This window comes from Haemaphysalis longicornis, unplaced genomic scaffold, assembly GCF_048455015.1.
Source record: "Haemaphysalis longicornis isolate Haplotype H1 unplaced genomic scaffold, Haemaphysalis longicornis Haplotype H1 scaffold_6, whole genome shotgun sequence".
NCBI lineage: Eukaryota > Metazoa > Arthropoda > Arachnida > Ixodida > Ixodidae > Haemaphysalis > Haemaphysalis longicornis.
In genome coordinates, this window is record NW_027526407.1 from 181,809,952 (window position 1) to 181,835,281 (window position 25,330).

General features: G+C 44.6%; 1 protein-coding gene across 1 annotated transcript in view; it reads left to right on the forward strand.

The window, feature by feature from the left end:
* The window catches only part of LOC144143394 (uncharacterized), a 35,654-nt gene extending 12,814 nt beyond the window's left edge, over nucleotides 1-22,840 (forward strand). The window contains exons 4-7 of the mRNA XM_077675156.1: nucleotides 924-1,005; nucleotides 6,611-6,687; nucleotides 21,995-22,081; nucleotides 22,766-22,840. Coding sequence (XP_077531282.1) covers nucleotides 924-1,005; nucleotides 6,611-6,687; nucleotides 21,995-22,081; nucleotides 22,766-22,840 — 321 coding nt within the window. The remainder of the gene's footprint in view (nucleotides 1-923; nucleotides 1,006-6,610; nucleotides 6,688-21,994; nucleotides 22,082-22,765) is intronic.
* The last annotated feature ends 2,490 nt before the right edge of the window (nucleotides 22,841-25,330 follow it).

Below are 25,330 nucleotides of genomic sequence, written 5' to 3' on the forward strand. Positions count from 1 at the left end.
TAAATATATGTGTGTGTGTGTGTGCGTGTGTAGAAATTTTGGGTCTTTCACTGTTAGGTGCACATGACAATGTTGAAGTTTCGCGGATTGATGCAATTATAAACAACAGACACCTTACCTAGTAGGAATGTGGACATGATTAGGAGCGGTCAGTCATGGAAGATCGTTAGATCTTCTATCATCTGTGGCGTGATATACCCCAGGGGTTGTTTCTGTGACGATTATTACAACGGGTTCATGACGAGGAACTGAGGTCAGTACTCTAGTGGAAAAATGGTACAAAAGATTTTAAACCGGGGGTTACTTACTGGGGTTACTTGACTAATGACATGATAGGTTCTCGAGTAAAGGAACAGCAGTTTTTCACAGAGCCTCAGGCGGCGGGACAGCGACCACACAAGAACAAGAGTCCCGGGTGAGAACAGGAGGTCTCACTTCCGGGAATCATATAGCGTCTTTTGGGAAAATTGCGATAGGCAGAGGCGAGAGCGGGCCACTTGTACAGCATGGTCGGCACGGTCAACTGCGGCTCGGTCACATTCGGAAGTTGGAAGCGAAGGTTGCAAGAGAGTGTCCAGTGGCAAAGCAGACTCGCGACCGTAGAGCAGGTCACAGGGAGAATATCCCGCGGTGTCGTGACGGCACAAATTGTACGCAAATGTATTGTACGGTAAAGCCACGTCCTAATCACGATAGTCGTCGGATACATACATTGGGAGCATGTTGGTAAGTGTTCTGTTGTGTCTCTCAGTGAGACCATTCGTCTAACGGTGGTAAGAAGTAGCGATCTTGTGCTGCGTTGAGCAAGCACGAAGAATATCGGCTTCACTGTAAAAATATTACAAACGAACGGGCGAAATAGAAAATACAACACTGCGCTTTTACGCTATGATTGTATATAGAATATGTACCTCTTTTTTTAGACTCTTAACAAACGAGGGACGAAACCAGTAGACGACGCTGGACTCTGCAGACACGGGAGATGCGTGCCCTACTACAGGCTGAGTAAGTAGTACTGCGTTCATACAGCAATTTCGACCTATAACGCCTAGAAATTAAAAAATAATTGCACCCCTTTTTATTCCTTTTGCCGACGTTAGGAATAAAAATGCTATTAACTGTGTACACCATCCAAGGTATAAAACCGGAATTGAGCGTTGTATGCGGAAAAGTCGCCAAATATTCCTATTTATTTTAAAAACAGCGCACTCGTGGGAAAGCTTCTGAAGCTGTTACTGATAGTGTGGAAAATGTTAATCCCTTTTTTGAGGAATCAAATATGTCTGTACGTTCAATATAGTCACGCAGACAGAAGATAATGCAGCTGTCTTAAAGGAACAACAAGTTTTTTGCAGCGAACCTGTGCTCCCGTAACAACTCAAAGATTATACAGGCGAGAAACAGCAGCCAACAAGGTGAAGTGCGTAAGCGAGTGTCGGTGAATCGAATACCGAGCATCCGCTCTGCGGTCGTTTATCCTTCGGCGTGAGGGTTTCTCGAAGAATTAAATTTCTTACAGAACACTGTAGATAGAAGGAGAATATTCTAGACAGTGGACGTTAGTTCTAAACGCGCTCCCTATAGAAGGGATAACACGTGCGGCATAAAAATAAAGAATGGAACAAGCAGCTTCCCTTTTCACCTAGACAACACAGACCGGAGCAGCCAGGCGGTAAAAACAAAACATGAACAAACAGACCCAGTGCAATGTTCGCGGCAGTATAGAGGTTTACAACGTTTCAAACTTGCGCGGTGTCGGAAATAAAACTTGTGTTGTGCATTCGAATGGCTTCATTTTCTTGCCAGCGAGCGTGGTTATAATCGCGACCCAAATAATAATTCCAAATGGTTTTATAATACCACTGCTCCGTTGTGCTACTGCCCGATCCTCTACTATGATATGAGAAATCTCGGACTGTGAAGAATTTTGCTGCTTCTCTGTTGCATTGTACGACGGCGTTTTTCTTCTTCTATCTGGGTTGTATTGATGTGGCCATCTCTTTCTTAAGTGCACGTTAAAATCGTGCTTCTAACCATGTAGTGCTCCAAAACGTGTGCCGCGCAAAGCTTTCTGAAGGACAATTTCTCTGTTGCATCGCCAATTCTGATGGAAAATTGGGAAGGCATTTTATCGCTATATATTGGCTGTGTACACTTTCAGCACATAACATTCACGCGTGCGTTTAACTACATACACCCTGGTAAAGTTCATCAGAGGTATATTTTTAAGCGTATTGCTCTTCAATGCAAAGAAAAAAGCTTCGAACATATCAACGCCGTTTTTTTATTTAGTTACGTGGTTTCTTCCTCAAAACTTCAATATTGTAGTCAAAATATTTTGAATGAACAATAGTTTCAATGTGCAGAATTTATTCGGATATGTAAATTTCCTTTCTATTTACTTAGTTTTCTATGTTGATCGCGGATTAAAAGACGGCATTCAATACCTCAGATCAGCCATTACATAATGTTCTTTTGCTTAGGTAAACATAAAAAAGTCATTTTTTAGTAATACCATAGATAAATACATATAAGGAGCCTTTTCAGAAACATGGTTTTATTTTATAAATATGACAATCTTTGAACTGTGTAATACTACTTAGCCTTTACGTCAACTTAGGTGACCAAACACTTGTGTACTGTTGTACCTTTAAAAACATTCAGGAAAGTAGTTGACGCAAAAGTAACATTTATTCCGACATTTTCAATTTTATTTCTTGGAATTTTTTCGTTATGATTTGGTGGCAATTGCTTCGTTGTACAATAAGGAACTTACAATAAGGTGCCTGAAGTATTTTTTCCGAGAAACACGTTTTTAGTGAATTTGTGTTCGGAAAACTGGTGGTATACAGTAAGAAACAAGTTATAATAAGCGTTTTCTTTACATTTTCATTGCGAAACCAAAACTTATGGCGTTTTCCATGGGCAGACAACTGCATTTACTATCAAAGTAGTCTGAAGGCGGTTGTGTTTATCGTCTTTGTTGATAGACTGCGGTTGTGCGTGACAATGTAGGAGGACAATTTCTTAGGCAACAAGCTGGAAACATATGAACTGGTGCAATGCCTCAAAGTGAATGTAGCATATACCGAACGGTGAAAGAATAATATCGAATAAGGAAAGGATATTTGTTTGTGAAATTCTGTTGCCGATCCTCGTGTAAGAGCTACAGTGCACCACCTATAAAGGGACCCTGTAAAACTTTTTACAACTTTTCGAAATTTAAATGCTTGCAGAACATAGTCACCCAACAAACTCAGTACTTAAATTTGTGGGTACCGAAGTATCTCAGCCAAAAATTACTTCTTTATGCCCGTTACATAGCTTGTAAACACGCTCGAAAGATTTTTCTCTCTTTTCCGATCTTGGCGTACGTCGACTGCTGGATCTACGTCACTCAGGAGTGTAGCGGCTGTTGGCGGAATTTCTGTCAGTTGCCGCAATGAACGCTTTTTACAGTAAGTTAAAAAAAGCCGCAAAGCAAAGTACAAATGGGACGCGTATCTCCTGGGACGACCAGATCACGCAGTGCCGCTCCGTGCTGGCGATAATATAGCTTTTGCAATGGTTCCAGTAGCGAAGGGAAGAGTGTGTAGCAGCAGCTCCAGCGACACCACTAGATCGAGCGCCGAACCTCGTGCGGCAGCCCAAGCGACATGGCGTGACAGGCGCGGCCTCGCGAGCGCACGAGGACACGGGTTCTTGCAGAGTTCCCACAAATTAGAATCTGTATTGCCTTGCGACGAACGGTTGTCCTGCCTGAGGCTGCTTTCTCTTGCCCGACATAGCGCCTTACAAGTGGAAGCGCTTATAGAAAGTGTTGCAGCGTGTTTAAGGCTACCCTAAGTTCGTGCACATGCACGAGTACACGTGAACAAGGTAAGAAAAACTAGTTTCTTTAATGTGGAATACCTGTGCGTACGTACACGATCACATGCATCAAGACAGAAAGCTGTGCGAGTTGGTCAATGTTATTGTTTTGTAAAGAGACCACAGGCACGGGTGAAGGTGGAGACGTAAACTAGCAAGTGCCACTTACACCTCCGCTTTGGAAACACGAACTGCTCTCACACACGCAACATGGGGTCCGGTTTTGTAAATCTAGACTACAACACCTGAAATACCCAATGGCAGTGGAAATACCCTGCATCACAAGGAAGTTTGGATGACATCTTCTTTTTAGAGTGAAGCTGTTATCCTCTAGTTGGTGTGTAACATTTTGTGTCGTAAACAAGAAACCTACAGCAGGACAGAGCAGTTCTCGCTTACGACAACAAGGGAATGCGTCCGACTAATCAGCCATGCAGCGTAGAGCTAAGTATTCTTTTAAAACACCACAAAACAAGCATAAAACAACATTATGGATGACAAGGCGCGTGTAAACAATAGGACCCCCCACCATGTGTTCCTGGTGACGTATATGATGGCCGCTTCTATTTGGAGGCTAGGCAGGGGAAGCGTTGATAAATAAAGCAGTTTTTGCCCACGAGGAGGACGACATGCGTCAGTCTAGACATGACCCTTCATTTGCTGACGGAGAAGCCGAGCGCAAGTGACAAGTCGTTCGAGACGGCGAGAAACATTTCATACCCTGCCCCATAAGCATGTGTAGTGGTTTACAGAAGCTTCTCTGGACATCCATTTTAGGAGAGCGGAATGGCGGCCACTTTTTACCCATCAACTTTCCTCAGGGTCTTTATGCGTTTTTAAACATGTGCAAGTGAGCCAGTTTGGTTACTCCTCGATGGCGAAGTGCATACTTCTTGACCTCGTGACTATGCGCCTAGCACAACAAAGCCTGAAAACTGAATGAAGGGTCTTTGAATTGCGCGCCCATTTAGGAAACCCTTGTGCGGCTTCAGTAGTTTTTATGACAATCGCTTTAAACTATTATCGTCGTGCGCTCAGAAATACACCTTCAGCTGCAGCTCAGAGACGGTACCGCAGATGACACAGTCGCTATCTTTTTTTGTAAAGAGATGTTTTTAAAAAAGCGTGTTTTATAGAAAGGGTGTTTTGTAAATGATAAATGAAGGTAGTCATTTTCCCAAACAACATGGGTCAGTATAAACTAATCTACTGCAATCCTCTGCAGAGCTTGGTGCCCAGGTAAAGCCGTGAGAGCCAAATGGTGGGAAAAAAGTTATTCTCCATCATGCGGTTGTCCTACTCTGTCATTGCTTAAGCAACGTAGCATTAAACGGAGAACCAATTTAACTGAGCTTTGCACTTCGCGGTAAAATATAGAAGGATATTCCTACCTTTCTAGTGTGGATGGTAAGCGTTCCTGAGGAGCACCTGGGGAAATAAACTTATCCATTTGCTGAACACATTCTCGCCAAACGACTGCGCAGTAAGGAATTTGCACGGCCCGCGTAGTTTTAACTCTGGTACGTAAGCCCAGCCACAATTTATTGATTGTGTTTGCTTCGTAACATATACAGCATTACCAATCTCTTCCGAATGGATCTGAAAGCCCCGTTGTCGGACACGGCTCTTCAGAATGCGAAATATCTGCAAGAATTTTTTTACAGAATTTTGCGGCGTAAACTCTTTCACGTCAAGTTAACGGCGGGCTAACTACGGCGATTCGCCACATTTTTCGCTTTGCAACCACGGGGTTCAATATACCTTCGCAATTCCACCACTACGGGAATCCCACTGTGAATGCTTACTGGCTTGAAAGCTTTGCCCCGCCCCAACAAAAGTTGAATGTTTGACAAGCTTATCTGAACTCTTCGTTTACCCTGAATATGAAATAATCACCTGGTGTTTTTTTTTAGTTTGTGGTTGTTGTGCCTTTGCACTTGGTTGGGTAGTTGCGTTCCTTTTAACATGGCAAAAATTTCTTTCCGGCTAAACATTCCGCCAGTTCTGGTATTTGTGTACTGTGGCACTTAATATTACTTTGCCTTTTTTGCGCGTACTGATGCACGTGTTTTTTTACTTGAAAACGTGCAACCAAAAGCTGGGTATGGGTCAAAATAGGGTGAAAGAACGACAGCTAAACCACCGTGAACCTGTTTCGGATCACCAGAGCTCCCTACTCATAGAGAGCCGTATTGTATGCGCAGTGTAACAGAAATATGCATTTTTCTTGAGCAAAATCTATAAACACAGCCGACCCTAACATAAAATGACAAAACTGTTTGTGTTGACGGCGGTAAGCCCATAAAAATATGACGCATTTTTTGTGCTTACTTTAACTAATATGCTTAACTAGCTGCAATTGCCGTCCTTCCTAGCCAAATGTGTTGTTTCCTGTGGAGTAGCCGCTTTAGCCGTGATTGGGTTTCCTGCGACGCATTTCAGCGTAACTGCACAAAAAGAGTAGTCGTCACGTTCTTCCTATCCCTCCCCAATAAAGTCACGTGCATGCTTTCCGATTGTTTTTTAGTGCCTGCATCATAACTTGAATTCTTCGTCTCCAGAACATTTGTGTGTTTGAAGTGAATTGGTTTGACGCACCTACCCCTTCACCTGCCCTGCAATGTCTACCAAACATCTCGACCCCGTGTACAGCACCCCCACATAATCTCCCTCTTGAAACCTTGACTGCCGTTGCAAATCAGTGCTTAAGCTAACTTTACTGTAACACTTTTTACCGCAGAGGATCAAGAACCTGGTGTGGTGGAGAAGGTGTTTGCGCACCGTTTTCACAAATGTCCTAATAAGCGTCACCAATGGGTAAGTGGCACCACTGCTTGGTAAACGTCCGTTTGAGTGCGGAAAACCCTGTCGCGTCGTTTGAGTACAAAATACGCCGTTTTATCTGGAATAAGTTCACAGTGGCCGTACATTACTTCCTTCAAATTTGGGTGAACAAAATGTAGACATACAGACCCCTTATTTGGCGAAAGACGGTTTAAACACAAAGCCTTTTAATGCAAAATAGATCAAATCAAAGTATAATCCTCACACTCCCAAAGTGCATGATGAAAACTGTCGAAGTCTAAAGCCAAAAAATAGTCAGGCGCAGCGAAGGCCCAAAGCCAACACCACCGCCACGAACCGCGAAACGGACATCCGCTAGCTAGATGAGCGAGGGCTAGTCGCGATAAGCTTATGTGCATGATTTTTTTTTGTGGTGGGCTGTTTTGACCGTTTTATATTGGATTTTTCTAATATCATTTTGCCCTATATATCGTTTTTTGTTACTTGTTTGAGTATCTTGTTCTGGTATCTATTATGATGTCCAGTTTGGTTTGCGCATGTTATGGGTGGCGAATGCGGTGTGGCTAAGGCCATAATCTACCCTGAGGTGGTCCACCACGGTCATGGTGCCATTTGTTTCACCTAGACAAGGAAGACCCTGCTTGCTAGTTGTCATATGATGATCGCATAAGCCCACACAGCAAATGGGACCGGGACATAAAAAATACTTTAAAATTGATAATTACACCACTTTTTCCGCCGCTGGGTATTCAGCTACCACAAACTCACCATTACACTAGCTCACCGTTCAATAAGAGCACAAATAAATTGTTTGCCATCCGGACGTGTGAATACTGTGCTCCAAGCAACGCTTGCTCGTCCGTGCTGTAGAGGCTGCTCGAACGTTCGGCAGCTACACGCAGGGTATTACGGGGCCGCGCAAGCGTATCAACCTGTTCATATGTGCAAATATAAAATAAGCAACGTCATAAAACGTATACAAGACTAATCCTTTCAGTAGCCGCTATTTTGACAACCCCTAACAATGTCTGATATGGTTAGGGTTGCGAGGGGTTAGCCTGGCGTCGCAAGCACACGGTCTTCACGGCACACAGCCTTCACGTACGCAATTCATTAACATTAGATAGCCAGCACAACCGGTAGGCTTATACCCAGGCTTATACGCCAAGTGGTTATCGTAAGTGGTGCTAGGTGATTCAGAGCGATTATATTGCTAAGCGGTTAAGTCTACGCCGAATAAAAGCTGTCAGTTGAAGATATTCAAGTAGCAACAGTGCCAGACAAGTATATCGACTATAATATTTCGAAATCTATTCCGTTTTTAGTAAAAAATCTGCTATCACAGAAATCATTCATTCGAGCAATTGAAATATTCAAGTCGTCAATCGAACCCACTGAAACAGCTGTACTCCAGGAAACACTTCAATAGTTTCGCTCCGATTTCCATGCCTGAAAGTTTCCATGAGTTGAGTACATTAATGACAAACTCTGTAGGCCCTCGCGGCGGCCCATAACGCTGAAAACACCTGGTAACCTGTTCCAAAACGTGAATTTCACTGTGACGAATATAAAGATGAGATTAGCAGTGCCACGTTATTTGACTCTAAACAGCTTCTAGCCGCCTTCCATTGTCCTCGTGACTGAAAAGTATGACTGAATTCGCTCTTGCGACGAATATTGGAATGACCGCAGGCAAAATAAAAAGAACTTTTCCTCCGGCGTAATCACACCGCACTTGACTTCTTGAAGGGAACGGAACATTTTATTTGTTTGAATTCACATCAGGAATTTCCAGGTATGTGAGGCTGATGGCGTAACCATGGCTTTTGCAATACTTGACAGGCGCTATGAGGTCCACGTCAAACAGTTTCCGTAATTAAAGCGACTGCAGATTTGGACTGCCTATTGCTATGTACAGTGCACCTCTTCAAATGTCAAACATGCATTTGCTACGTAGAAAATATCAGCACCTGTGTCCCCAATTAGACAAATTTAGTACAACTGAGCAGTTTGGACCTGTCGTAACCATTCAATTTCAAATCCACCTTAGAAAATTTCAGCTTGTCGTTACAACGCTACGGGGACATTCCTGCCTTAAGGAAAACGTTCTCTTGCGTTCATCGGAGATAAGTGCTGTTACGTAATTCACAAACCCCCATCAATACAGAGAGTTCAGACTATGGTGGCCTTTTGTCGTGCTTTAGGCTGGTTTCTGAAAATTTTAAAACCGTACTATGGTGGCCTTTTGTCGTGCTTTAGGCTGGTTTCTGAAAATTTTAAAACCGTAATTGGAAGTTTGCCACACCTGATATGTCGGGCTCAAACAATCTCGTGGCAAGGTAAGTTTATCTGAAAACTTTTTCGAAACGCTACGAGGAAGTGCTCCGTCAGCGCTAATCATCATCGTCATCATCATAAGCCTACTCATGTCCGCTGACTGCCGGAAGAATGCCTCTCCCATTGCTCCTGTCCTGCTCCTGTCCTGCTCTGGTCGAGTGCGCAGTGTACCCCGAATTTCCTTATTTCATCCCTTCAACCGATTGCTAGCCTTCCCCGACTTCTAGACCAATCTCTTGGTATCCACTCTGTTACTCTAATTGTCTACCTGTTGTCTTTTTGAGTCACTACACAGCCACACCAAGTCCATTTCATTTTCTTAATTGCAAAAATGATATCATCTGCTGTAGTTTGTCCTCTGATCAAGGTTGCTCGTTTCGTATTCCTTAGTGTTTCTCATCACAGGATTCGTTCCATGGCTCGTTGAGCCGACGTAATTTTACTTTGTAATTGTTTCGAGACTTGAGTTGGTCGGCTATTGGAGGGGGCGGCCATCTACTACACCAGGGTGATCTGGTTCTTCTCTGGTGAGGGAGTGCTGTTTGTGTCACTTAGGGCTTTCCTAGCACTTCTATTCTGACATTTTGGGCTAAGCGCACTTCCTGTGACGCACATTGATTCGCGCTGTTTTGTGGAACAAAAGATCGGTTTGAATAAAAAAAGTTGTTTATGCCATCCGAACCTTTACCAAACCCTCACGTTACTGTTCATTCGGGGAGGAGCGCGGGGCCTTAGCTCCTGGGCCACAAAAAGCCGCCGAAAATTGGTACAGTCGTCCTATCGCCTGGGACACCCACCACACCGTACTGTAGTGGTTTTATTCAATGCAAGGTCCCTCTAATACCTATTCCTGGTAGCCTAGACAACGATGGAAGGATGCAGAGGTTTTATACCAATGGGCCACAACATTACGAACGTGAAGACCTCTACTTTTCCTCATTGTTCCCTGAGATTAGGTTAATCTCTCGGAAATAATATTTGCTGTAACGAATATCTTCTCTGACACGCACTGAGCAACGTATGATTGTAAGTTTGATGTCCCCACGGGATTCCTTTCTATGCTTGAGATAGGTACATAGGTGGGGCGGGGCTAAGGCGTTCTCCCCACTAAAAAAATTGAAACAAGTTGGTGAACAAACGTACCCACCATAACGAGTAAAAAATGTTCGCTTCTCATTTTTCACATAGGCTTCGGCATTTTCTCTCGTCCTCTTCCTAACCAAGGAGTATGTTTTCCGTATGTTCGGAAAACGTAAATACATAGATATATGTTTTCTATATGTTCCGTATGTTTTTGCACGCAGCTGTGCAAAAACCTACGGAAACTTTGGCTCCAATATTACTACCGCGGTGAGCACATCTTTCGGCGAAAGTACATTACGTGTGAACGACCGGCCAGATCCGCAAACCACCGTCGCCGCATTCGTTTGCTCCACTGACGCAGCTGTTTTCCCAGCTAAACCATCTACCATGACGGAGTCGGACGAATTGGTGTTCACCAAGCGATATATAACTGTCCCGGCCGGAGATATAGAGCGTTATTGCGAATGCACAGCTGCCCTCTGTGACAGCGGGATAGACTGCCCCTGGTTTAACTACAAAACGTGAACATTTTCGGCTTCTTGGTTGCCAGTCGATCGTTTTCACCTCTAAGTTGAAAGTTATCTGGTGGTTGAACAAGAATTATGTGTAGTTGGGACATCTCCGTAATACTGAATCTCTGGCGTGCCTCGTAAGCGGGAAAATTAAGTAACGGGTAAACCTAAACAAGCACTGCAACGCTTGTCTTAGAGGTAATATTAGGGCAATGCGTCTGTTCTTTGTGTCGTTCACACACCGAAGCAAAAAGAAAATTTCAGCACTAGCGCTGAAAAAATATAGTTCTTCCATTTTTAAATTTAGAAATACAGGCATTTGTTCCTGGCTACGTCATTCCAGAAGCGTCCCGATAGAAGACATAACGTAGAGACAGTTCGACGCTACATTTGGATGAGTTTGCAGCATGCTGTATATGCCATTGTATTGACCAAACCAGCCTTAATATATCTTTAAGTAGTACTTTTTTTCTCACAAAAAAGATAAAAAGTCAATTTTTGATAGCAAAAGTGGGCAGACACTACTGGCCAGTTCGAGCACTTGTGTGCCCTTTCAAGGACAGTTAGACCTGAATATAACGAAGTTGACTAAAATTCCCAAATTTTGGTCCTATACAAATTTTTGTTACCTGCAGGTTTCGGGTTAAGGGTTGTGCGCAATGAACTAGAAGCAAAACCAAAGCGAAATCCTTCTAAGATTTATCTCGGCCTCAAAAACTGCGTGACTTCCGCCAGTTCCTTTCCCTTGAACTGAGTCACTAAACGGCACTCCAATGAAGCAAGCTCAGTCACCCAGGTATTCACCAACGTACCCTAAGTATCACTTTTTCTCTTGACACTTTTCAATGTCTTCGTTTGTATAAGTTCACAATCTTTAGCTGAAAAAAACACCTTTTCACGAGCTCGATGCTCTTTTCCGCACTCAAAAGTGGTGACAGGTAAGCTAGGTCGCGCTAGAAGAGGGAAGTGTAAGCGCTGCCTTCCTTCTAAGGCAGCGCATACACTCCCCCCTTTAAAATACTCCGGGGCATAACGTTAATGTAGGTCTTGTTAAGAACTGCCACCGAGCTACCAAAAATAGTTTGGAGGGTACGGTAGAGGTAAGAAAAACCGTCCCAAAAACACACATCGGTGCAGCGACCGTCCGGTCACTTTGGCTCGCACTTCCCTTTTATTCTGTTTGTCTGCGCTGTATTAGCCTGGTTGGCGCGGTGCAGCCAAACAACGACATCAAGAAGTGCGGAAGTGAGCACGCCAGCTCAGAAACACGTGGTCTTAAAACTTCTTGACCTGCACAATTTTCGCCCCCGTCATTTGTGTCGCTATGCGAAGTCATCGTGGAGAACGGAGAGCGAGCAGTAGGGCCCCGGTTTTAAATAGAGATGCCATGGCACAATATATTTGTGTGTTACATTTAATATTTAATAATGGAAATTCTTTTTCTGTCTGTAGTTGAACGATACGACGAGCAGGCGTACGTCCTAAAAAGTACCTGTAAAAGCGTTGCAGTGGTCCATTGGGTATCTTTTTACAACTATGTGCAAAACATGGTGCATAAAAGTTATCTCTATAAAATGCACTTATACGTTTTAGTTACTATAAGGAATAACTATGGTTATAACGCTGTCAGATAGCTTAGATGATACAGGCAAGAAAAAAACCGACTGTTTGGATTGTATTCGCGGCAAGAAAACTAGTTCCCAGCAGCTGTCAGACAATCCAGGAAAACTACAAGAAATTGAATTGAATCGAGTAAACCTGCACTACATTCGTGATTGGAGCAAGGAAGGGGAGCTTAGGATCATGATGAATGGCAGCGGTGCGGGTGCAGAGGAAGAGGAGAGTTTGTTATATTGCGTAGCCGGAACTGGTCGCCATGTCATCTGCAGCGAATCTAAATGTTCTGTAGGTATACTTTTTCAACATTGTTTGATTTTTCAGTAATGATACGCCTCATAAGCTTCCTACTGACAGGGAACTCACCCTTTTCAGAAATTGTCGTAGGGCTCCTCACTTTGCCATTCCTGAGCGAACAAGCCCTTGAAACCCGAAGCTCACCAACGAAATCATTCAGCACTGTAAAAGTAATATTGGTTAAAGCCGCGTAACGGCATTATGTGGAACAATCCATGTACGTCTCTCTGTGTCACAAGGACGAGCTCATATGCTCAAAAAAGTATCTGTGTGCCTAATACAACCATACCTCCCACAACAGCCTTGTGCTTCCTTCCTACTCCACGAATGGGAACAATCATGACTACACACACACTGTCCTTCATATACGCCTGTAAATCTATAAAAAAACACCCAAGCAACTTGTGCCCCCTGCCGCAAAAAAGAGGCGTGAACTGGCAAAAAGAGTTTCAGCTAAAAACCAGTGCAGGCATGGAAACACATCCTCAGCTTTCAGGTTATTCGCCGGGGAAGACTTTCAGTATTCTCTTTTTAACAGAAGAGATATTTAGGCTTGAGCCTGCTCTGTTCGATTAACAACAAAATCCAAAAAAATATCTCGCGCGCGATGCGCTATCAACTATTTTCGCAGGCGCGCACGCGGGGAAAAGCCACGCGTATACATGAAGTCATCGCGTGCTCCGCCACCACTCTACCTTCTGGACCACTCGGTACAACGTTCGGGGCGAGATCTGTCGCGGACACTCCTTTTCGCTCCTTCACATGCGTTCTCGCCTTTACTGTGGAGCACGCAAAAGGTCGCTCTACAAACATTGAGTTCTCAGAGCGGTTCGCCGCCGGTTCTTGCGTGTTCGAAAGCGTTCATTTATGGGAGAGATGTAGAGGCTGCGGACAAAGCCACCAGTGCATGTCAGTCATGATGAAATTTCACCTGTAGGTTAGGAAATTCATGTTAGGCTCAACAGCCGGGTCGGCGACGAACAAAGAGGGGCAACCAGCTCTCCTGTCTTAGCGGTTGCTCCGGCCCTGCACCACTAGTAGATGCACCATTTTTTATGGTGGAGCCCTCTGCTTGCTGCATCTGAGGTTTCCCGGCATTGATGGCGGTTGAACCGAGCGCACGGTGGGATCAGCGAAGAATCAAAGGAAGCAAGGAAGGAAACTTCGCGGAATGGTGAGGGGTTGCCGGTTCGCCTTGGCGGTGCAAGTGCTGCTCCGAAAGTGTGCATGGGTTGCGGGGGAGGGCAGCGGGGGAGGGAGTTTAGGGAAGTAGGCTGTGGCCGCACGAGACGCTCGTATGCCCAGCGCTTCGCGAAAACGTTAGAGGGGGGGGGGGGGGGGGGTGCGCTTGACGACGGTACGCGTTCACTTCCTGAGACGCAGTTCGGGGTCCCTTCCTGAGACGGTTTGCGCCGCCAACGCTGAGGTTCATCATCGGTACCTTCGGGAGAATGGACAAATGAGCAGTTCCTCAGTGCACTGGAGCGCTCTGCAGTGAGTTATGAACTGCGAGTTACGCTAACGTTCGTGCTTTTCGTCAGCCGCTTTCTGTACCAAAAACTATATGTCTTTGTGAAATTCTTTGCCTTAACATATTTGGCGCAGTCAAAACAGCTAAACAGCTGCGTCCAAACTTCGTATTAGGGAGTATCGTAAGTGTTTCAAGATATTTTAATTGCTATTCATACTTAACGGCCCAATTGGTATTTATAGAAGAGGTGGATAATGAATACCAACCTCCTCAAAATACCCCAACAATATTCCCTTAATTTTGCAACATATCCTTTATAAACATGAAGAAAAAAGGCATGACAGAATACCACAGCTGAACGGGTACAAGAATTAATTTAAAAAATTAGTGCCTTTCCACTTTGTGAAGAAGGATGACCTGCAAAGCTGAGCGCAGTCCACGGAGTGCACTAAACAAAACATGTTTATCGTAATTTGCGAAGGAGCATATTTTGAAGCTAATTAGACGTATGAACCTCTTACGGATCAAAGCATTGTTCTTTCAGATAAACAAGGAACTGCCTGTGTCCCTCCCTCGTCGTAAGCACCTCAATGTTTGTGTAAGGCCGGTTTCAGACTGTTGCTGCAACTGTTATAGTAACTCTGAAGAATTACGTCATCTGACGTCTGAGCCAATCGAACTGCGTGACATGGCATTTTTTTACCTCCATAGATGGCAAACCGGGTTTTTTGTCTGTAATGTGAACATGGGCTGCAACCAAAAACCCAATCCGCTCTACCAATAAGAACTACGGACAGGTCTTATTTGGCCGTTTAACGTCCGCGTTTAAATCTCGCACCACCACAGGGGCTTGCCATCCTACAGATCCGTCCTGAAACCTGTGGCTACGTGGGCACGCCTCCCTCGTCCCTTCCACTGTTCTCCAGTACAAACCTGCGCACGTATAAACCGGCCATCGGTCATGTGCACGTGCTTAGAAGTGACAGACGCCGTCGAAAATATCCCCTGAAAGCCCTCTGAAAAAGTTATAAGGCCTGAAGCGGGCGTTCCAAGTGGACAATTGGCTGCTGACCGGGTAGGGATTCGCCGCTACTACACGAGTTAAACTTGAGGCGGTAACGGCGGTGTCAGCAGCTTTCCGTTGTTTTTGCACCCATTCGCGCTTGTGTTTTGGCTAACGCTTCGATTCTTGCTCTTCTTCCTTCAAACGAACGGCATAACGATTTAAAACCTCGAAGCCCTTGAGCTCTATTCTCACATACGCACATGTGGCTGTCGTTTTCTTTCCCGCTAGTATGCATCTCACTGTTTGTGTAAGACGTCGGTGTAACACATCAACCCACATCCGACCTGCTCGATGGAGTAGGAAAGGCGAATAATCGCATACACCCATGTAATTTCGATATCATAATGCCAGCACAACCGGAATTCCATCGGTAGCAGCATGACGCCTGGCTGTGCGTTCACGCTATTCTTTTTGCAGTCGCAAACCGTGCACCCATAAATCGGTAACCGGTGATGGCGCATACATAGGCGCGAAAGACACCGGCAAAAATGTCAATCGTAACGCGTTCAAATCTGAAAAAGAAATGTAGGCTCAAGCCGGCTTTCCAACTGAGCAAGTTTATCTTCTACCGGCATAGATTTGCAGCAACCTGTCTACGCTAATTTGAGTGGAAACAGCGACGGCGGATATCGGCCGTTTTAGGGGGCAGCCATTGGCAGCCGTTACCTTGTCTTCGTGGGAGCGGCGTCTGTTTATGTCGGCATAACCGAGTGAGCGAACGCAGCAGTGACGAAAGAAAGAAAACGGACAGGAGCGTCTAGCGAAGGGTGAAGTGGACTACGACACGTGCGGCTACGACGTCATATCTTTCACTGCCTTTTCGTCACACATGTTTCATGTGTCGCTACCAAGTAGCGCCCTCACCTGACACTTTCACCAGACGCACTTCCATTTTCCGCTAATTCAAACCACGCGACGTAAGTGCGGGAGGTTAAAGCACGATACGGAACAACATCTTCGCAGTACTTTTTTGCGGGGCTAATCCAAACCACGTGAATTAGCGCGGGAGGTTCAAACAGGATTTACAATATGCTGGCAGGTGGCGGCGGCGCACTTGGCGGTAGCAGCAGAGTAACGCGCGCCGCCGTACGTTCGCTGATTACACGAACACTTCCTGGGATGCCGCAGAAATTTGTCGTGACCGAGAAGACTGCAGCTCGCGCTGCGCACAAATTTCATACGGGGAGTGTAGTAATCGTCAGGGCATTTTTTACGCCCATCCGTGCTTCTGTTCATTTTCCGCAATATTCTGATAACCGCATACCCCCGTTAGCTGCCGACTGCGCAACTTGCCAAATGGTGGAGGCGAGGGGGGAAATAGCTGTGAAAGAGTTGTCAGCGGTGGTGAGGAGGAGCCCTGCAATTGCGCGGAGTAAATCGATGACACCGAAATGAAAACTTGGGGGGTTAGACATATACTGCTTTGCAGTAAAGGTACGCGAGTAAACTCTAGTTTATTTTCTGATTACGGTGCCTCGCACGCTCTAAACGCGGCATCGAATTAGCAACGTTATTATTGTTTAATTATTGCTGTGCCATTATGGCTGTGCCATTGTGCATTATTGCTGTGCGAATAATGTCGAATAAAAGGGAAAAAAAGCCTACTAACTACAGTGCAAGCACCACCGGTAGGGCTACCAGTGAAGAAGGCTTTTGATACTGTTGTTCGAAGCAGGAACGCGAAAAAAACCTCGTAAACTTAATGCCGCTTATAGAATGCCCCATACGCCCGCCGCTTTTGTTTCATGTACAGAGTCAAGTGGGGGAAGGGAAAAACTTTCCCGGTGCCATTTCGCCAAAGTGTAACTCGCCTTCAGATATGTTGAAATATCTGTTAAGTCCAAACTTTTATTTATCTCCGTGAATTTAGCTCCCATAGGCGCTACGCATTTCCCCCTTCTTTTCAAAAAGTTTTTTCGGAGGATCACGGATATCTATAGTTGTTCAGAGAGAGGACAGGAGGTGTAGCCGGCTACAGGCTGTTGATGAGGTCTCCGTTCGAATAGCTAAAGCTCCCACTACTCGCCGAACGTGGTCATGAAGGGCAAATTTTCGCGGAGTGCGCTCTGTGCAAGGCCGACGTCCCGCTACCGAAATTCTCTCCGCCGCTTACATCGGTACTCGTCGACTATCAGTCCCGGTCGTCCGCGGACTGCCCGAGACACGATCCGGCGCTCGATTTTCTCTTGTATTCGTATGGGGATTTCGGTCCGAACGCAGTCCTCGGACTGCCCGCGGATCGTCCAGGACTGGTAAATCGAGGAGGCCCATTGTTGAGATACCTGTGGATGACGCAGCCGGTCATGCGGGTGACAAGGAGCCCACAGAAGCTCCTACAACGGCTGAAACAAAAACCATGCAGAGCCTGCTCGCGACCAACAATCGATGTGATACATTGAACAATAGAAACGCTTTTTTTAGTATGCAGAGGCGAACCCCAAAAAGGCGACCATCACGCAGTTCTTTCTTCTGCAACATATAAAAATTTCTTTTGCCGCGATTTATTTTTCCTTTATTACAAACCCATTGGCAGTGGACCCTCTGTTAGCAGCAATAGCTTATAACCTGGCCACATATTTTTGGCATTTCACTTAATTCGAAACTCCCCTTATCTCCTAATTTTTAAATAATTTTACGACTTGGAATAGACGAGAACCGGCGTATTAAGCATGGTATGACCGATGCTCTAGCCCTCACGCAAACCAACACCACGACCGTTGTCACAGACTCAAAAGAGGCATGCCGCAGCTTCATGTCGGGATGGGTGTCACCCGAGACGCTACGCATCCTGAAAAGCAAGACGCGGACAGGAAGGTGGCAGTTGTGTGGACACCGGCCCACTCCTACACGAGAGGCAACGAACACGCCCATCTCATGCCCGAGATCTCGCTTACCAGGCCGCGGAGGAGACACCGGAACCCACGCCACTTGGAACCTTCCACAAAATTACCCAACACTTCAGGCTCAGTAGAAGAACATTCCCGGCACAACACCCAGAGCTCTCAAGGAACCAAGAAACCACACTCAGACTAATATACAAATACGCTTCCACATCCAGTCAGAATGCATCTGTTATTTCCTACCCAATTGGACGCACAATGTAAATTCTGTACTAGACCAGGCACTCTACGGCACATAATATGGGAGTGTGTCAAGAACCCAGACCTGCCAGCCCCTTTTCCTTCCCCTACCCCGGAGCAGTGGGAGATACTGCTGTCCTGCTCCCTCCCTAGAGATCCACTTCTGCTGGTCGAGAGTTCCAGTCGAGCAGGGACGGCACATGGTTACCTGAAATGAGGAATCACCCCACCTTAGTTCAATAAAAAGTTTTGTCTCTCTCTGTCTCTCGAGTTAACGAGAGACTACTGTGTATTGAGAGCGTTTTCTGAATACACATAAAGAAAAGCGAATTTATCGTTAGGGGCAAGCATTGATAATTTTATATTGCGCCGTAGTAGTCTAAAATTTTCAAATTCGCAGTCACAACGTTCTGCTTCTACTTTCTAAATCAGCTGCCGAAAGGCGTGGGTTTGATTCCCGGCCATAGGGGCGTTTCTTATAGAGGAGAATAGCTAAAAATGCCCTTTTGTTCAATATTTCGGTGCTGGTTAGAGATTATAAGGTGGTCAAAATTATTCCGGAGCCCTCCAGCGCGACGCGCCTCATCGCATGTGGAGCGTCGGCACGTTCAATCTCGTAATCAATCAATCAATCAGCTACCCAAGCGCCAAAAACCGCAGCGAGCAGCGCAAACTTGCCGCGGGCAGGCAGAGAGGTGGTGCGGGGAGCGGCGCCTTTTCAGTGGTCGACGGCCGCAGCACCGAGCTATACCGGTTTTATTTTCTGCACGAAAGTCGACCCGGAGGAACAATGGTAGAGGCTGCCGTTAGGGCCACTCGTAAATTGTAGTACACTCTACTGGAGCGGTCGGAATGCGGCGGCTACAGATTGCGGGACGCACCCGCGCTCGGTCGCTCACCACCGCTTCCGTTACGCGTTGCCGCGGTAAGACTCCAAATGCTGCTCGCGGCATCGTTCCTGGTAAAAACGCGCGGTGTACTGCGAGAGCGTTATCTTTCCATTTGTGCAGCGCGAACTACGTCACAAGAACATGGAAATACCGCATTTTTCCGCGTGTTTAGAGATTTCGGAGGATAAACAACAAACCTTTGTTGAAAAACATTTGCTTTAGTTTTATGTTCAACCAGGTAAACATTGAAAAAAAAAACAAATTGATCTTCACCGGGAAAATTTGTTGTGATGCAAACAATATGCAGTGAGGGAGACGTTTTCTGAAATCGATGCCTTGATGTGATACTGTGCGTAGATTTTGAGAGCGGCACCTCTGCAGGTATTTTTGTGGTGCAGCATGTACGATTGTATTTGTTTTAGTGTTAACGAAAAACTTCATCGGGCACTTAAGCCTCTTAAGTGATTGGAAGAGAAAAGCCAGCGATTATCGGAGACTTCTTCACTGCAGCAACCTGAATTGCTGCGCCTGACGTTCGCCCGGATACATCTCATTCCAACCCAGCACGGTGGCGGGTTAGCTCTGTAGTTACCGCAAATGGCGGCGGCTCTGGTGACACGAGTTCAAATAATTCTAACGCACATAAGCTTCAATATTTACTTTATTGACCTATTTTATAGTGCCCGTACTTTGGTTTCATTCGTGCAGATGTCAGAAACAGTGGTGACTTTCCGCGTTTAATGGGACATGTAAGGCTTTCGCCGAAAGAAGTATTTCGAGTTTGTATTGATCTGTGCCGCATCGTCTTTTTTTGCTTTTTCATTATTTTCTAAAAAACACAAAAATAAGACCTGTTTTTTTATGACCTTTCAAATTTCATGAAAACGTGCGTCTCTAGGGGCAGACCAAGACCTACCCTTCTCAATTCTGGCATGGCACCCCTCACAATCGGTTTCTTTCACGCATGCTCATATCCCGTTTGGGGGGAATTTCTCTAATCTGACACCAACCAGAGACAGTAACTAGAGGCAGCTTCCTTGTAAAAGTATACGAGGTGCTTCGTGGAGTATCTGGTGGCAAAATGGGCGTGCTACGAGACGTCTTCCGCATCGGCTGTCGTAAAAAGGCGGTGGATATTTGAATGAGGGGGCTTGTGGGCGTGAGTTCACGCTCACAAATTATGGACACTTGTTCCATCCACCGCCATCCGAGGTGTGTGGACCCAAATAATGTGCCCCCCCACCCCCCATCCAAAAAACCCCATGTTTTTTGAAAAGTAATAGCAGGGCGTAGCAGTCTTACCCTGTCAAGCACACTTCAGTACTGCTTCCCGTAAAAGTGAAGTGGGGACTGCTCCTCTGAAATATTTGGTGTGTCTAGGGACAATGAGTTCAGGATACAACAGAGTGTACAGAAGGAGATCTTACAGCAGAATTAAGGCTAGGATGATGCGTGCGCAGGTAAGCATGTCTGTGGGCTGACATTTGCTTGAGTTGATCTTTGAGGGTTTTTTTTTTTTTTTGGTATGGAGTAGTTGGCGCTGAGCGCGTGTCCTGTCTGCCGGTGTTTACTTTGTCGCCGTACTTTGCAGCTATTTTGAATTACAACGATCAACCACCATGCCCACAAAGGAATCGTAATAATTAGCGTATATCCATTATTACTTACGATTTATCGTATCTTCTTCCCTGATATATAGATGTGAACCAAGGTGGTGCAATTGGAGTTGACCAATAAACCTCAGCGTTTTTGTTATTGGTGTACAACACGTTTTAGGGCACATCCTTTAACAGAACAGCCTAGTGTACAATAAAAGGGCACTATTTAGATAATGTACCCTCTTCTCTTCCAGGGAAACAGCACCAGTCCTACACACCTATAAATAGCGCTGCTGAGAGCCTCTTCGTATTCTTAATAATGCAACGGACTTCCAACGGTGAAGTTGCGTTTAATATTGCTGCAATTTCTTGGCGTGTTTCAGCAGCGCAACCCACGCGAACGTGTTCAGAAATCTTGTGTTCAGGTAATATAGAGGACTAAACAGCTGTTATTGTTTTCAACAAAAATGGAGCGTCAGTTCTTGCCAGTGAAGAAAGTGAAAGAAAGAATGTTTACCGGCAGTTACGCTGCGTCACTAGGCTTTGATAGTTCATCCATTGTACCAGCACGTTTAAAAAGGACAATATATTTATGGGGAGTGCGTATCAAAAGCAGCGTTTAATATAGTGCGGCAACTCGGAGAAATTTCAAGTAAATTTCAAAAAAAAATTTAATTGGAGGTTAGCCTTTTTGAAGGCAGAAATTTTGTACCGTGAAGTGTTCAAACATGACACTTCCGTACGTATACAAAGACTCCATCGGTTTATTGCGTGATTGGAAGCCTGCATAAAGGAATAGGAAGGCCTGCATTTTGTATTTGTTTTAGCCGGGGAAACGTTTTGCATACTTCTTTCCACCTACCGGAAAGTAAATGCATGTTACTCCACAGATCAATGTTATGGTTGCTACCATTCTAGTATTTGGCAGCACTTTTAGGGCTATAAGAACTAAACATTTCCCTTACAAACGCTTAAGGCCACCAGGAAATAGTCATTGACTGAAGGTGTTTTAGGTGATCCCGTTTCATTTTAGACAGAAAGTGTATACTCCACAAAAATCCGTCGTTTGCACCTTGAACTAAAGGAATAGCACATATGTTATCTGCTTTCCAGTATGTAAACAAAAAATGTTAAGAGAACCACTGCAGGAAAAATGAAGCAATCACTGTTAATGCACCAGAGCCCGAAATTGGGTATGAACTACAATGTCGCAAACCAAATGTGCGGATGGCTCTTCATCGACTCTAAACGTGTCATAGTGGAACATACTTGTCCTGAAGTCAGAGTCATTGCGTAGTTTGAATTTTATGCAGAGAAAGAAGAAAGGATTCCTTCACAACTTTCTCTTCTTTTTTGTTTTTCTTTTAGCCCCGACCTGTTAGAAGTTGCTATTACTACTGTGAAATACGGGGCCATTGGTATTATGGTCTCTACGTTAGAAACACCAGATGCAGGGTAAGTACCACACAATAAATAAGTGTATTTAAATACCATTCAAAATCTTTAGTAGAATTACTAAATTGAATCCTATTATCATACATGTGATAACACAAGGGACCTTTGCAGTTGTTTGATTATCTAACCCTTACTTTCGGCCTAAAGGTGTAAGTGCAACAATTTTAAAGAAACCCCCAGTAAGACCATTTAAACAGTTGTACATATGTTGTTTGAAGCACCACCAATATTTCTGCAACATGCAGTAAACATAGTGATAAATTCAGTGAACATAGAATATTTACAACACACATTTAACGCCTAGAAAAAATAAAGAGAGAAAATGTTCAAATCTTAACTGAGAGCCGTATTTAACAAATATAATAGAGAAAATACAGAAAGAAGCAATATCTGAGCCTGTTTCTGCTCTCATAACATAAATCTTTGTTCTTACCGTAGACTCCGAATTTCCTGTACTACAAGCACTTCGCTTCATTTGTCGTTAACTTTAACCTTGTACGTTTTGTAGGGAATAAACATATAATTAGTGTTTAAAATCTCTATTTGATTCTTGTCTTGTATGTAAAAATTATAAATTTAGGTGCTTCTATTTTGGTCCTAAATTACTGGGTACGGATATCAAAATAGTAAAAGATGAGTTTGTTAAAAAAGACTACAGAATACCGACTCGTATCTGCTTTTCAGGGTGCCAGTCCACACCCAGTCGGGTACTGCTGTTACGGAAAGTGTTATACAAGAATGGAGTTTTGTGAAAAATAAAGGAAAGAAAATGAAGTATAAAAAAGTTTGGTATTGATTTTAGAGGCAAGGAGAACCTTGAAGCATTGGTTCAAGTAGGCGGCATATATTTGTTGCTCATTACAGTTGTTGTCGGACGATTGTAGACTGACGCCAGCTACGCGCCCTAAGGAACAATGTACACTTTAAAGGAATGGGTGGGGGCGCATTCAGTGTCGGCGCTAGCGTTTATCTGAGGTGGTCGCCGGTGCCCTTGTCGAAGCGCGAACCCCATACCCACTGTTCGGAACGAAATCCTTCGATCAGGCCATACCATGGTAACATAATGCCACATTGGCAGTCTATAACACCATGACCTTGTTCGAGAAGGACCGATAATGGTGGCGCCCAGTTTGTACAAAGTCCTGCAATAAACTGGTGACGACTGCAGTCACGGGTGGCTACTTCGGAGTGTGAAATCTTCTCGGTAGGCTCGAAATCCATGATAAACAACATAATTTCTTTTCATTTATGTGTTCCTCCAGCGCTCCAAGTCACTTCTTGATGTTAAGGGCAACGTGTATGTAGGGATAACGAGGTTCAGCACATGAACAGGTAAAAGTGACACAAATGTTTAAATAAAGAAAACGACAGTGTCTTACGTACATCAGTGCACCACACTAACAAAAACAGAAAAAAGCACAATAAAGCTACACCGATTACAATGGTTTGATTTAAAATCTAAAAAGGAACAAAAATAAAAGCCCTTTGTTGCAAAAAATATAGTAACGTGATATGAAACTTGAGTCGAAGTCAAAGTCCACATGCCAAAATGCTTTCACTTTGTCACAATGACGTCTTCGGACAGACGCCGGTTTCATAGATTGAGAAACCCACCTTCGAATTGAACCACGGGAACCGTTTATCGTGTTTATTCTTCAGCATCATCACCATCACCGGTGTCGTCGTCGTCGTCGTCGTCATCATCGTCACCGTCATTATCATCCTGATCATGTGGAGTCCTATTGCGTCAAGCTGGCTTTCAAGGAGTGCGCTTTCACGCTCCATGCCACCAATGAGACATAGACAACTTTGCGAAAAAAACGCAAGATCGATAAGAAAGGTTCAAAGTAATAATTAAAGCACATGATTCAGTGTTGATGTCAGCAGTTCTGAAAATGACGTGCAGTTTTTTTATAATCAAGTGCAAGATGATCTTATATCCCCGGTAAACGAATTTAACAGGGGTACTGCATCAGAAAAAACTGAGCGTGCAAATGCTGCTTTTTACGGGTGGACGTCATGCAGGCGCGTTGGTGTTTGCTGTGGTAATTTTTATATCTCCGCTGGAACGTACGCACAATTTCACTCAGGATTCATCATTCATCGCTTATCTGTGTGCCTGTTTAGGAGGGTGTGCACGTAAACAACACGGCATGCACAAATTAGAGTGAGCAATGGTCGAATACAACATGGCCTATTTTATTTTAGCCAGCCACGCGTATGAAAAAACCCAATACCCGTGTCAAAATCACTAGCAACACAAACAATTGCCTCTCCGTTTTTTTGCTGCCATGCTGCATAGAATGTCGAGGTGTTTCGATGGTGCTTTTTCTAAGGGAGTGGACGAGATGATTACGCTTTTATAAAAAATCACCCACAGACTTTATATATCTTAGGAATATTCACTTTTGTCATTGCCAGGAATTGACTGAAGACAAACCGGTGTTTCAAAAAACGAGCTGGAACTGCCAGCTTTTAAAGTTCGACATCAAGACATTTTAAAGGAGGTGTTTTATCAACAAAAGAGCAACCACTGCAGTCCGTCATGAGACGACAACGCCTCCCGTTGTTACACTAAGAGCCAAGAGCGATCGCTCTGTCTGGCTTGCTTGCATATGGGAAGCTACAAAGCAGCATTAGATATCCCAGGGGGCGATGAGTTTAGGAAACTTGTCCGGTTATCGTAATTTTGTCAGGACTAAGGCCCATCTCTTTGACTTCTCAGAATTTGTGAGATTACAGGGACAACTATTTAATCACTGTCGCAAGATCGATGGGCCTTTACTTATGACACATCTCTGCCCAGGACGAAACGGGCCCAATTCTTAACCGGGAACCTGACGTTTGTCAGTCGCTTATCTTTGTTTTAATACAATAGGTTCTAAAAGTGGTGCAGCGTGCGGTCCTCACGGGCTCTTTTGCATGTCTCGTACAGTATTTATTCCATAGGTTGTGGGTGACAATAAAACAATAGGTGAATAAAAGAAACACGCAGTGATTTGAAGCCTGGGTGCTACCTTTTCACGGTAGAATATCCGGAGGAACACTTTCGATGGACACGATAAAAATGTTTTAAAAGGGCAAACATTGTGCCGAAAGAATCGCTCTCATCTGAGCATGGTTACTAGGTATGCCCTGAAAGGTGGGTTCGCGTGTTATAAGGGTGTAAGAATTTGGGTACCCCGTAAATAGAGTGGAAACTGGAGATTGAGCTGGCGCTTCAGAATTAAAGGTGCTATGCGGACCGGC